A 12,500-nucleotide genomic window follows, 5' to 3' on the forward strand; every position below is an offset into this window, starting at 1 on the left:
GACACGTGAAGAAGAATAAAAACAAACTTTAAAATAAAAACAAATGAATAAAAAGATTTAGGAACGGCGCGCCGCTGTGTCTCTGCCTACAGGAGACCATCAAGTACGAGTCAGTGAGCGAGTGAAGAGGGGATTAGTCGAAGGAGTAACCATGACAACGAGAACAAAATGGAACTTTCCTATAACTTATGACATCACCAGTCTGAGGGCATTGTCCCCACGGTGAAGCATGGTGGTGTGAGCATCATGTGGTGAAATGTTATTCTGGTCGCTCCTCTGACTAATCACCACTAGTCACTGGCTCTTGATGGTTTTCCTCCTCTGATGTTCTTCACTTCTTCACAGATCGAGGTTCTGGGTTTCTTGATGCTGTGTGTTTAGGAATGTTCTCAAACACACTCTAGGTTCTTCCAGAAACATGTCAGGCTTTCATCACACTCACTGTGGTGTGGATTTGGGGGATGGGGTGGTGGGGATAAGGGGCTGGGGATTTGAGGGGTGGGGCAGTGGGGATGGAGCAGTGGTGGTTTGAGGGGTTCGGTGGTGGGGATTTGGGGGTGGAGCATTTGGGATTTGAGGGGTGGGGCGGTGGGGATTCGGGGGATGGAGCAGTGGTGGTTTGCGGGGTTTGGTGGTGGGGATTTGAGGGGTGGAGCGGTGGGAACTTGAAGAGTGGGGTGGTGGGTTTTGGGGGGTGGTGCAGTGGGGATTTGGGGTGTGTGAGGGGTGGGGGGGTGAATACTTTTGAACAGTGGTGTAAATGAGAAGGTAAGGTGATGTGATGTGACTCCTCTGTAATGGCTGACTAGAACACTGACAGTTGCTAATTATTAGCATGATCTCAGTCTTCTGCCTCGAGGAGAAAAATCTCTCACATTGTACTTCCTGTAGCTCCTTCAGGATTCACAACAAAAACAAAATATTCACAAACAAAAGGAAAGAATTCCACATGCAGTCATTCTGGCTGTTTCAGACACATGAGTTAGCATGAATGCTTGGCTCATTAGCACTCCTGCTAGCTGCTAGCTGGCCTTGCCCAGATACTCGCGCACTCATCACAGGTTAGAAAATCGATCTCACCTGAGAGACCTCCAACGTCCATCTTCTTCAGGTTCTTGGCCTCCAGGATGACGACGGTGAGTTTTCCAGCGGTGGGAACGTAGCGCAGAGAGAAGCAGATATCACCCAGCTTCTCTTGCTGTGGAGAAACGTGGAGATTAGCGCATGAGTTCCAGATGTTCTCACGACTCAAACAGCAACTGCTTTAATTCTACAATTTTATTTTGATTTTTTTTTATCACAGCAGCTGGTTTTTATTAGATGCAGCTGTTTGAAGCTGGACAGAATCAAATCTTCACTGTAACGTAAACACTTTACGATTCTCTCCTGAAAAAAACCTCTGTTAATTCAGACTGAAATATTTATTAGAGTTTAAACTTGCTCACTTCAACTCATTTCAACTCAATTCTATTTTATTGTAGTACTTTAACAGTGGACACAGTCACGAAGCAGTTTCACAGAAATCTATAGAACTCTTAAATTAAAATTAATCTATAAATCTTATTAAATTAAAATGAATATCAATCCCTAATGAGCGAGCTGGAGATGATGGAGATGAGAAAAAATTCCCTTTGAGATCTTTGAGAAATTTGAGATCTCTCAAACATTAAAAAAATGCTTTATTTTATATTTTCCAATTTAATTTTATTTTAATGAAATGATTGTCATTTTAACACCATATTCTTTGAATAAAATTACTAATTTAATTAAATTTTAATAAAATTAAATACAATTATGAAAAATAAAAATAAAATAAAAATATTGGAAATATTATCGTTTGCTTTTCTTCTCATTTTTTCTTTATAGAACACACACAATTCACTAAAACATAACATTTTGCTTTAAATAAACAACAAAAAACCCCAAGAAAAACACATTTTTCTAAGCTTTTTTTCATTAGTGAAAGCACGAGTCAGAAAAACATCCAATTATTCTCAGGTCTGAGTAATGAAGTGGCGACTTTTTTATTTTTTAACTTATTTGAGCTTCTTCTTCTTTAATAGAAAACCCCAGCAGCTGCAGCAGAGGGAAAAGAAACAGGAGGCTTGTAGTGAAACATTTTCGAGAGCAGATTTCAGGTGACCTCTCCAGTACAGGAGGAGTGTTTATGTGAGATGAAGGAAGTGAGAAACTGCAGCACTTCATAATATTAAATCTGAACTGAGGAGAGCTTCTGCTGCACTGCAGGACAGAGAAGCTTCTCAAACCTCTGGAGATGACGAGAGGAAAACAGACTGGAGCTTACCTTTAACAACAACAACAAAAACAACAACAATAATGATTATAAATCATCTCGTCTATTTAATGTACTTATTTAATGACAATATGTATTTAATAATCTGTTTATTTAATTTATTCAGTTTTCATTTTTATTCATTTACTTAATTTATTTAATTAATGTGTTTAATAGCCTATAATTAATTGAATATCCTTAAATTTCAAATTAAAATTCATTGATTAATCATTTTATTTATATAAATTTTTATTTAATTGAACTAAAGTTCCATGTATTTATTTTGGAACTCTTTTGTTCACTCCAGATCTTACTGCACTAGGTGTTTCTCCTCTAGTCTGAGGTTCCTGGCTGGTTCTTCAGGCAGGTGAGGAAATGTGAGCACATGGTATTTATCTGTGGAGGTGAGAAACACGTCTCTCCTGCTGCTGACTGGAAGGTGTATTTATGGAGATAATATTATGGGATGTCTTCTCCAAACGCCGGAGTGATGTACGAGCCGATGATTAGAAATTCAAAAGGTATTCCGGTGTTTGATAAACGTTTCATCTCGACGTCTCAACACTTCAGGACCTGACACTTTGCTCTTTCCCTCTCCATCTTGTTTCTTTCCCTCCATCACCCCCAGCGGTTGAGGAATAATTGACCTTTCCATAAACCAAACCATGCCACAAAAACAAGGTTCCCCTGACAACCAGAGCTTAAACACTATAAACCATGACATTTAGCATGAAAATTGAATCTCCTGAACCCGTGCGAGGAAAGTCACACCTTTATTAATGGGAGAGCGCCATGGACGGCTGATTAAGTGACATTTTCCCAGGAGATGGATTTCTCTCCCATCCATGAGCCTCACTTCAAAAAAAAAAAGAGCTTGAGAAAAAACAACATACTTTTACCTCCAGGTCTCAGGAGTCTGGTGTTGTGATTATTACACACGCTTATAAGAACATAGCAGTGGTTATATAGTGTGTGTGTGTGTGAGATGGTGAATGTTGGGGTGTGTGTGTGTGTGCGATGGTGAATGTGTGTGTGTGTGTGTGTGTGTGTGTGGTGAATGTTGGTGTGTGTGTGATGGTGAATGTTGGTGTGTGTGATGGTGAATGTAGGTGTGTGTGATGGTGAATGTTGGTGTGTGTGATGGTGAATGTTGGTGTGTGTGTGATGGTGAATGTTGGTGTGTGTGTGATGGTGAATGTTGGTGTGTGTGTGTGTGGTGAATGTTGGTGTGTGTGTGTGTGGTGAATGTTGGTGTGTGTGTGATGGTGAATGTTGGTGTGTGTGTGATGGTGAATGTTGGTGTGTGTGATGGTGATTGTTGGTGTGTGTGATGGTGAATGTTGGTGTGTGTGTGTGTGATGGTGAATGTTGGTGTGTGTGATGGTGAATGTTGGTGTGTGTGTGTGTGATGGTGAATGTTGGTGTGTGTGTGTGTGATGGTGAATGTTGGTGTGTGTGTGATGGTGAATGTTGGTGTGTGTGTGTGTGTGTGTGTGTGATGGTGAATGTTGGTGTGTGTGTGATGGTGAATGTTGGTGTGTGTGATGGTGATTGTTGGTGTGTGTGATGGTGAATGTTGGTGTGTGTGTGTGTGATGGTGAATGTTGGTGTGTGTGATGGTGAATGTTGGTGTGTGTGATGGTGAATGTTGGTGTGTGTGATGGTGAATGTTCGTGTGTGTGTGATGGTGAATGTTGGTGTGTGTGTGTGTGATGGTGAATGTTGGTGTGTGTGTGATGGTGAATGTTGGTGTGTGTGTGATGGTGAATGTTGGTGTGTGTGTGATGGTGAATGTTGGTATGTGTGTGATGGTGAATGTTGGTGTGTGTGTGATGGTGAATGTTGGTGTGTGTGATGGTGAATGTTGGTGTGTGTGTGATGGTGAATGTTGGTGTGTGATGGTGAATGTTGGTGTGTGTGTGTGATGGTGAATGTTGGTGTGTGTGTGATGGTGAATGTGTGTGTGTGATGGTGAATGTTGGTGTGTGTGTGATGGTGAATGTTGGTGTGTGTGTGTGGTGAATGTTGGTGTGTGTGTGTGTGTGGTGAATGTTGGTGTGTGTGTGATGGTGAATGTTGGTGTGTGTGTGATGGTGAATGTTGGTGTGTGTGTGTGTGTGATGGTGAATGTTGGTGTGTGTGTGTGTGATGGTGAATGTTGGTGTGTGTGATGGTGAATGTTGGTGTGTGTGTGTGTGTGATGGTGAATGTTGGTGTGTGTGTGTGTGATGGTGAATGTTGGTGTGTGTGTGATGGTGAATGTTGGTGTGTGTGTGTGTGTGATGGTGAATGTTGGTGTGTGTGTGTGTGTGTGTTGAATGTTGGTGTGTGTGTGATGGTGAATGTTGGTGTGTGTGATGGTGATTGTTGGTGTGTGTGATGGTGAATGTTGGTGTGTGTGTGTGTGTGATTGTGAATGTTGGTGTGTGTGATGGTGAATGTTGGTGTGTGTGTGATGGTGAATGTTGGGGTGTGTGTGTGTGTGTGGTGAATGTTGGTGTGTGTGTGATGGTGAATGTTGGTGTGTGTGTGTGTGTGATTGTGATTGTTGGTGTGTGTGATGGTGAATGGTGTGTGTGTGATGGTGAATGTTGGGGTGTGTGTGTGTGTGTGTGGTGAATGTTGGTGTGTGTGTGATGGTGAATGTTGGTGTGTGTGATGGTGAATGTTGGCATGTGATGGTGAATGTTGGTGTGTGTGTGTGTGTGTGTGATGGTGAATGTTGGTGTGTGTGTGTGTGTGTGATGGTGAATGTTGGTGTGTGTGTGTGATGGTGAATGTTGGTGTGTGTGTGTGTGTGTGTGTGATGGTGAATGTTGGTGTGTGTGATGGTGAATGTTGGTGTGTGTGTGATGGTGAATGTTGGTGTGTGTGATGGTGAATGTTGGTGTGTGTGTGTGTGATGGTGAATGTTGGTGTGTGTGTGTGTGTGATGGTGAATGTTGGTGTGTGTGTGTGTGTGTGTGTGTGATGGTGAATGTTGGTGTGTGTGTGTGTGTGTGTGTGATGGTGAATGTTGGTGTGTGTGATGGTGAATGTTGGTGTGTGTGTGATGGTGAATGTTGGTGTGTGATGGTGAATGTTGGTGTGTGTGTGTGTGATGGTGAATGTTGGTATGTGTGTGATGGTGAATGTTGGTGTGTGATGGTGAATGTTGGTGTGTGTGTGATGGTGAATGTTGGTATGTGTGTGATGGTGAATGTTGGTGTGTGTGTGATGGTGAATGTTGGTGTGTGTGTGTGGTGAATGTTGGTGTGTGTGTGTGTGGTGAATGTTGGTGTGTGTGTGATGGCGAATGTTGGTGTGTGTGTGATGGTGAATGTTGGTGTGTGTGTGTGTGTGATGGTGAATGTTGGTGTGTGTGTGTGTGTGTGTGTGATGGTGAATGTTGGTGTGTGTGTGATGGTGAATGTTGGTGTGTGTATGATGGTGAATGTTGGTGTGTGTGTGTGTGTGTGTGATGGTGAATGTTGGTGTGTGTGTGATGGTGAATGTTGGTGTGTGTGTGATGGTGAATGTTGGTGTGTGTGTGTGTGTGATGGTGAATGTTGGTGTGTGTGTGTCTGTGTGTGATGGTGAATGTTGGTGTGTGTGATGGTGAATGTTGGTGTGTGTGTGTGTGTGATGGTGAATGTTGGTGTGTGTGTGTGTGTGTGATGGTGAATGTTGGTGTGTGTGTGTGTGTGTGTGTGTGATGGTGAATGTTGATGTGTGTGATGGTGAATGTTGGTGTGTGTGTGATGGTGAATGTTGGTGTGTGATGGTGAATGTTGGTGTGTGTGTGTGATGGTGAATGTTGGTATGTGTGTGATGGTGAATGTTGGTGTGTGATGGTGAATGTTGGTGTGTGTGTGATGGTGAATGTTGGTGTGTGTGTGATGGTGAATGTTGGTGTGTGTGTGTGGTGAATGTTGGTGTGTGTGTGATGGTGAATGTTGGTGTGTGATGGTGAATGTTGGTGTGTGTGTGATGGTGAATGTTGGTGTGTGTGTGATGGTGAATGTTGGTGTGTGTGATGGTGATTGTTGTTGTGTGTGATGGTGAATGTTGGTGTGTGTGTGATGGTGAATGTTGGTGTGTGTGTGTGTGATGGTGAATGTTGGTGTGTGTGATGGTGAATGTTCGTGTGTGTGTGTGTGTGATGGTGAATGTTGGTGTGTGTGTGTGTGATGGTGAATGTTGGTGTGTGTGATGGTGAATGTTCGTGTGTGTGTGTGTGTGATGGTGAATGTTGGTGTGTGTGTGATGGTGAATGTTGGTATGTGTGTGATGGTGAATGTTGGTGTGTGATGGTGAATGTTGGTGTGTGTGTGATGGTGAATTTTGGTATGTGTGTGATGGTGAATGTTGGTGTGTGATGGTGAATGTTGGTGTGTGTGTGATGGTGAATGTGTGTGTGTGATGGTGAATGTTGGTGTGTGTGTGATGGTGAATGTTGGTATGTGTGTGATGGTGAATGTTGGTGTGTGTGTGATGGTGAATGTTGGTGTGTGTGTGTGTGGTGAATGTTGGTGTGTGTGTGTGTGTGGTGAATGTTGGTGTGTGTGTGATGGTGAATGTTGGTGTGTGTGTGATGGTGAATGTTGGTGTGTGTGTGTGTGATGGTGAATGTTGGTGTGTGTGATGGTGAATGTTCGTGTGTGTGTGTGTGTGATGGTGAATGTTGGTGTGTGTGATGGTGAATGTTGGTGTGTGTGTGTGTTGAATGTTGGTGTGTGTGTGATGGTGAATGTTGGTGTGTGTGATGGTGATTGTTGGTGTGTGTGATGGTGAATGTTGGTGTGTGTGTGTGTGTGATTATGAATGTTGGTGTGTGTGATGGTGAATGTTGGTGTGTGTGTGATGGTGAATGTTGGTGTGTGTGTGTGTGTGATTGTGATTGTTGGTGTGTGTGATGGTGAATGGTGTGTGTGTGATGGTGAATGTTGGGGTGTGTGTGTGTGTGGTGAATGTTGGTGTGTGTGTGATGGTGAATGTTGGTGTGTGTGTGATGGTGAATGTTGGTGTGTGTGTGATGGTGAATGTTGGTGTGTGTGTGATGGTGAATGTTGGTGTGTGTGATGGTGAATGTTGGCATGTGATGGTGAATGTTGGTGTGTGTGTGTGTGTGTGATGGTGAATGTTGGTGTGTGTGTGATGGTGAATGTTGGTGTGTGTGATGGTGAATGTTGGTGTGTGTGTGATGGTGAATGTTGGTGTGTGTGTGTGTGTGATGGTGAATGTTGGTGTGTGTGATGGTGAATGTTGGTGTGTGTGTGTGCGTGTGCGTGTGTGATGGTGAATGTTGGTGTGTGTGTGTGATGGTGAATGTTGGTGTGTGTGATGGTGAATGTTGGTGTGTGTGATGGTGAATGTTGGTGTGTGTGTGTGTGTGCGTGTGCGTGTGTGATGGTGAATGTTGGTGTGTGTGTGTGTGAGTGTGTGTGTGAGATGGTGAATGTTGGTGTGTGTGTGTGTGTGTGTGTGAGATGGTGAATGTTGGTGTGTGTGTGTGTGTGTGAGATGGTGAATGTTGGGGTGTGTGTGTGCGATGGTGAATGTGTGTGTGTGTGTGTGTGTGTGTGGTGAATGTTGGTGTGTGTGTGATGGTGAATGTTGGTGTGTGTGATGGTGAATGTTGGTGTGTGTGATGGTGAATGTTGGGGTGTGTGTGATGGTGAATGTTGGTGTGTGTGTGATGGTGAATGTTGGTGTGTGTGATGGTGAATGTTGGTGTGTGTGATGGTGAATGTTGGTGTGTGTGTGTGATGGTGAATGTTGGTGTGTGTGTGTGTGTGATGGTGAATGTTGGTGTGTGTGATGGTGAATGTTGGTGTGTGTGTGTGCGTGTGTGATGGTGAATGTTGGTGTGTGTGTGTGATGGTGAATGTTGGTGTGTGTGTGTGTGTGTGTGTGATGGTGAATGTTGGTGTGTGTGATGGTGAATGTTGGTGTGTGTGTGATGGTGAATGTTGGTGTGTGTGATGGTGAATGTTGGTGTGTGTGTGTGTGATGGTGAATGTTGGTGTGTGTGTGTGTGATGGTGAATGTTGGTGTGTGTGTGTGTGTGATGGTGAATGTTGGTGTGTGTGTGTGTGTGTGATGGTGAATGTTGGTGTGTGTGTGTGTGTGTGTGATGGTGAATGTTGGTGTGTGTGATGGTGAATGTTGGTGTGTGTGTGATGGTGAATGTTGGTGTGTGATGGTGAATGTTGGTGTGTGTGTGTGTGATGGTGAATGTTGGTATGTGTGTGATGGTGAATGTTGGTGTGTGATGGTGAATGTTGGTGTGTGTGTGATGGTGAATGTTGGTATGTGTGTGATGGTGAATGTTGGTGTGTGTGTGATGGTGAATGTTGGTGTGTGTGTGTGGTGAATGTTGGTGTGTGTGTGTGTGTGGTGAATGTTGGTGTGTGTGTGATGGTGAATGTTGGTGTGTGTGTGATGGTGAATGTTGGTGTGTGTGTGTGTGTGTGTGTGATGGTGAATGTTGGTGTGTGTGTGTGTGTGTGTGTGATGGTGAATGTTGGTGTGTGTGTGATGGTGAATGTTGGTGTGTGTATGATGGTGAATGTTGGTGTGTGTGTGTGTGTGTGTGATGGTGAATGTTGGTGTGTGTGATGGTGAATGTTGGTGTGTGTGTGATGGTGAATGTTGGTGTGTGTGTGTGTGTGATGGTGAATGTTGGTGTGTGTGTGTCTGTGTGTGATGGTGAATGTTGGTGTGTGTGATGGTGAATGTTGGTGTGTGTGTGTGTGTGATGGTGAATGTTGGTGTGTGTGTGTGTGTGTGATGGTGAATGTTGGTGTGTGTGTGTGTGTGTGTGTGTGTGATGGTGAATGTTGGTGTGTGTGATGGTGAATGTTGGGGTGTGTGTGATGGTGAATGTTGGTGTGTGATGGTGAATGTTGGTGTGTGTGTGTGATGGTGAATGTTGGTATGTGTGTGATGGTGAATGTTGGTGTGTGATGGTGAATGTTGGTGTGTGTGTGATGGTGAATGTTGGTGTGTGTGTGATGGTGAATGTTGGTGTGTGTGTGTGGTGAATGTTGGTGTGTGTGTGATGGTGAATGTTGGTATGTGTGTGATGGTGAATGTTGGTGTGTGATGGTGAATGTTGGTGTGTGTGTGATGGTGAATGTTGGTGTGTGTGTGATGGTGAATGTTGGTGTGTGTGATGGTGATTGTTGTTGTGTGTGATGGTGAATGTTGGTGTGTGTGTGTGTGATGGTGAATGTTGGTGTGTGTGTGTGTGATGGTGAATGTTGGTGTGTGTGATGGTGAATGTTGGTGTGTGTGTGTGTGTGATGGTGAATGTTGGTGTGTGTGTGTGTGATGGTGAATGTTGGTGTGTGTGTGATGGTGAATGTTGGTGTGTGTGTGTGTGTGATGGTGAATGTTGGTGTGTGTGTGATGGTGAATGTTGGTATGTGTGTGATGGTGAATGTTGGTGTGTGATGGTGAATGTTGGTGTGTGTGTGATGGTGAATGTTGGTATGTGTGTGATGGTGAATGTTGGTGTGTGATGGTGAATGTTGGTGTGTGTGTGATGGTGAATGTGTGTGTGATGGTGAATGTTGGTGTGTGTGTGATGGTGAATGTTGGTATGTGTGTGATGGTGAATGTTGGTGTGTGTGTGATGGTGAATGTTGGTGTGTGTGTGTGTGGTGAATGTTGGTGTGTGTGTGTGTGTGGTGAATGTTGGTGTGTGTGTGATGGTGAATGTTGGTGTGTGTGTGATGGTGAATGTTGGTGTGTGTGTGTGTGATGGTGAATGTTGGTGTGTGTGATGGTGAATGTTCGTGTGTGTGTGTGTGTGATGGTGAATGTTGGTGTGTGTGATGGTGAATGTTGGTGTGTGTGTGTGTTGAATGTTGGTGTGTGTGTGATGGTGAATGTTGGTGTGTGTGATGGTGATTGTTGGTGTGTGTGATGGTGAATGTTGGTGTGTGTGTGTGTGTGATTATGAATGTTGGTGTGTGTGATGGTGAATGTTGGTGTGTGTGTGATGGTGAATGTTGGTGTGTGTGTGTGTGTGATTGTGATTGTTGGTGTTTGTGATGGTGAATGGTGTGTGTGTGATGGTGAATGTTGGGGTGTGTGTGTGTGTGGGGTGAATGTTGGTGTGTGTGTGATGGTGAATGTTGGTGTGTGTGTGAGATGGTGAATGTTGGTGTGTGTGTGATGGTGAATGTTGGTGTGTGTGATGGTGAATGTTGGCATGTGATGGTGAATGTTGGCATGTGATGGTGAATGTTGGTGTGTGTGTGTGTGTGTGATGGTGAATGTTGGTGTGTGTGTGATGGTGAATGTTGGTGTGTGTGATGGTGAATGTTGGTGTGTGTGTGATGGTGAATGTTGGTGTGTGTGTGTGTGTGATGGTGAATGTTGGTGTGTGTGATGGTGAATGTTGGTGTGTGTGTGTGCGTGTGCGTGTGTGATGGTGAATGTTGGTGTGTGTGTGTGATGGTGAATGTTGGTGTGTGTGATGGTGAATGTTGGTGTGTGTGATGGTGAATGTTGGTGTGTGTGTGTGTGTGCGTGTGCGTGTGTGATGGTGAATGTTGGTGTGTGTGTGTGTGTGTGAGATGGTGAATGTTGGTGTGTGTGTGTGTGAGTGTGTGTGTGTGAGATGGTGAATGTTGGTGTGTGTGTGTGTGTGTGTGTGAGATGGTGAATGTTGGTGTGTGTGTGTGTGTGTGAGATGGTGAATGTTGGGGTGTGTGTGTGTGCGATGGTGAATGTGTGTGTGTGTGTGTGTGTGTGGTGAATGTTGGTGTGTGTGTGATGGTGAATGTTGGTGTGTGTGATGGTGAATGTTGGTGTGTGTGATGGTGAATGTTGGTGTGTGTGATGGTGAATGTTGGTGTGTGTGTGATGGTGAATGTTGGTGTGTGTGATGGTGAATGTTGGTGTGTGTGATGGTGAATGTTGGTGTGTGTGTGTGATGGTGAATGTTGGTGTGTGTGTGTGTGTGATGGTGAATGTTGGTGTGTGTGATGGTGAATGTTGGTGTGTGTGTGTGCGTGTGTGATGGTGAATGTTGGTGTGTGTGTGTGTGTGTGTGTGTGATGGTGAATGTTGGTGTGTGTGATGGTGAATGTTGGTGTGTGTGTGTGTGCATGTACGTGTGTGATGGTGAATGTTGGTGTGTGTGTGTGTGTGTGTGTGTGAGATGGTGAATGTTGGTGTGTGTGTGTGTGCGTGTACGTGTGTGATGGTGAATGTTGGTGTGTGTGTGTGTGTGTGTGTGTGAGATGGTGAATGTTGTTGTGTGTGTGTGTGTGTGTGTGTGTGAGATGGTGAATGTTGGTGTGTGTGTGTGTGTGAGATGGTGAATGTTGGTGTGTGTGTGTGTGTGTGAGATGGTGAATGTTGGTGTGTGTGTGTGTGTGTGCGTGTGTGATGGTGAATGTTGGTGTGTGTGTGTGTGTGATGGTGAATATTGGTGTGTGTGTGTGTGTGATGGTGAATGTTGGTGTGTGTGTGTGATGGTGAATGTTGGTGTGTGTGATGGTGAATGTTGGTGTGTGTGATGGTGAATGTTGGTGTGTGTGTGTGTGTGCATGTGTGATGGTGAATGTTGGTGTGTGTGTGTGTGAGATGGTGAATGTTGGTGTGTGTGTGTGTGTGTGTGTGTGAGATGGTGAATGTTGGTGTGTGTGTGTGTGTGTGCGTGTGTGATGGTGAATGTTTGTGTGTGTGATGGTGAATGTGTGTGTGTGTGTGTGTGTGTGTGTGCGTGTGTGATGGTGAATGTTGGTGTGTGTGTGTGTGTGTGCGTGTGTGATGGTGAATGTTGGTGTGTGTGTGTGTGCGTGTGTGATGGTGAATGTTGGTGTGTGTGTGTGTGATGGTGAATGTTGGTGTGTGTGTGTGTGTGTGCGTGTGCATGTGTGATGGTGAATGTTGGTGTGTGCGTGTGCGTGTGTGATGGTGAATGTTGGTGTGTGCGTGTGCGTGTGTGATGGTGAATGTTGGTGTGTGTGTGTGTGTGCGTGTGCGTGTGTGATGGTGAATGTTGGTGTGTGTGTGTGTGCGTGTGCATGTGTGATGGTGAATGTTGGTGTGTGTGTGTGTGTGCGTGTGTGATGGTGAATGTTGGTGTGTGTGTGTGCGTGTGCGTGTGTGATGGTGAATATTGGTGTGTGTGTGTGTGTGTGTGATGGTGAATGTTGGTGTGTGTGTGTGTGTGTGTGTGCGTGTGTGGTGGTGAATGTTGGTGTGG

At 44.6% G+C, this 12,500-nt stretch overlaps 1 protein-coding gene across 3 annotated transcripts in view; it reads right to left on the bottom strand.

Moving 5' to 3' along the window:
- The window catches only part of syt1a (synaptotagmin Ia), a 294,930-nt gene that overhangs the window by 15,264 nt on the left and 267,166 nt on the right, over positions 1 to 12,500 (bottom strand). For all 3 annotated transcript variants that reach the window (XM_058416698.1, XM_058416699.1, XM_058416697.1), the window contains one exon: positions 1,081 to 1,198. In XM_058416698.1, the coding sequence (XP_058272681.1) occupies positions 1,081 to 1,198 (118 nt within the window). The remainder of the gene's footprint in view (positions 1 to 1,080; positions 1,199 to 12,500) is intronic.

The sequence above is a fragment of the Hemibagrus wyckioides genome, linkage group LG19 (assembly GCF_019097595.1).
Source record: "Hemibagrus wyckioides isolate EC202008001 linkage group LG19, SWU_Hwy_1.0, whole genome shotgun sequence".
Lineage (NCBI taxonomy): Eukaryota > Metazoa > Chordata > Actinopteri > Siluriformes > Bagridae > Hemibagrus > Hemibagrus wyckioides.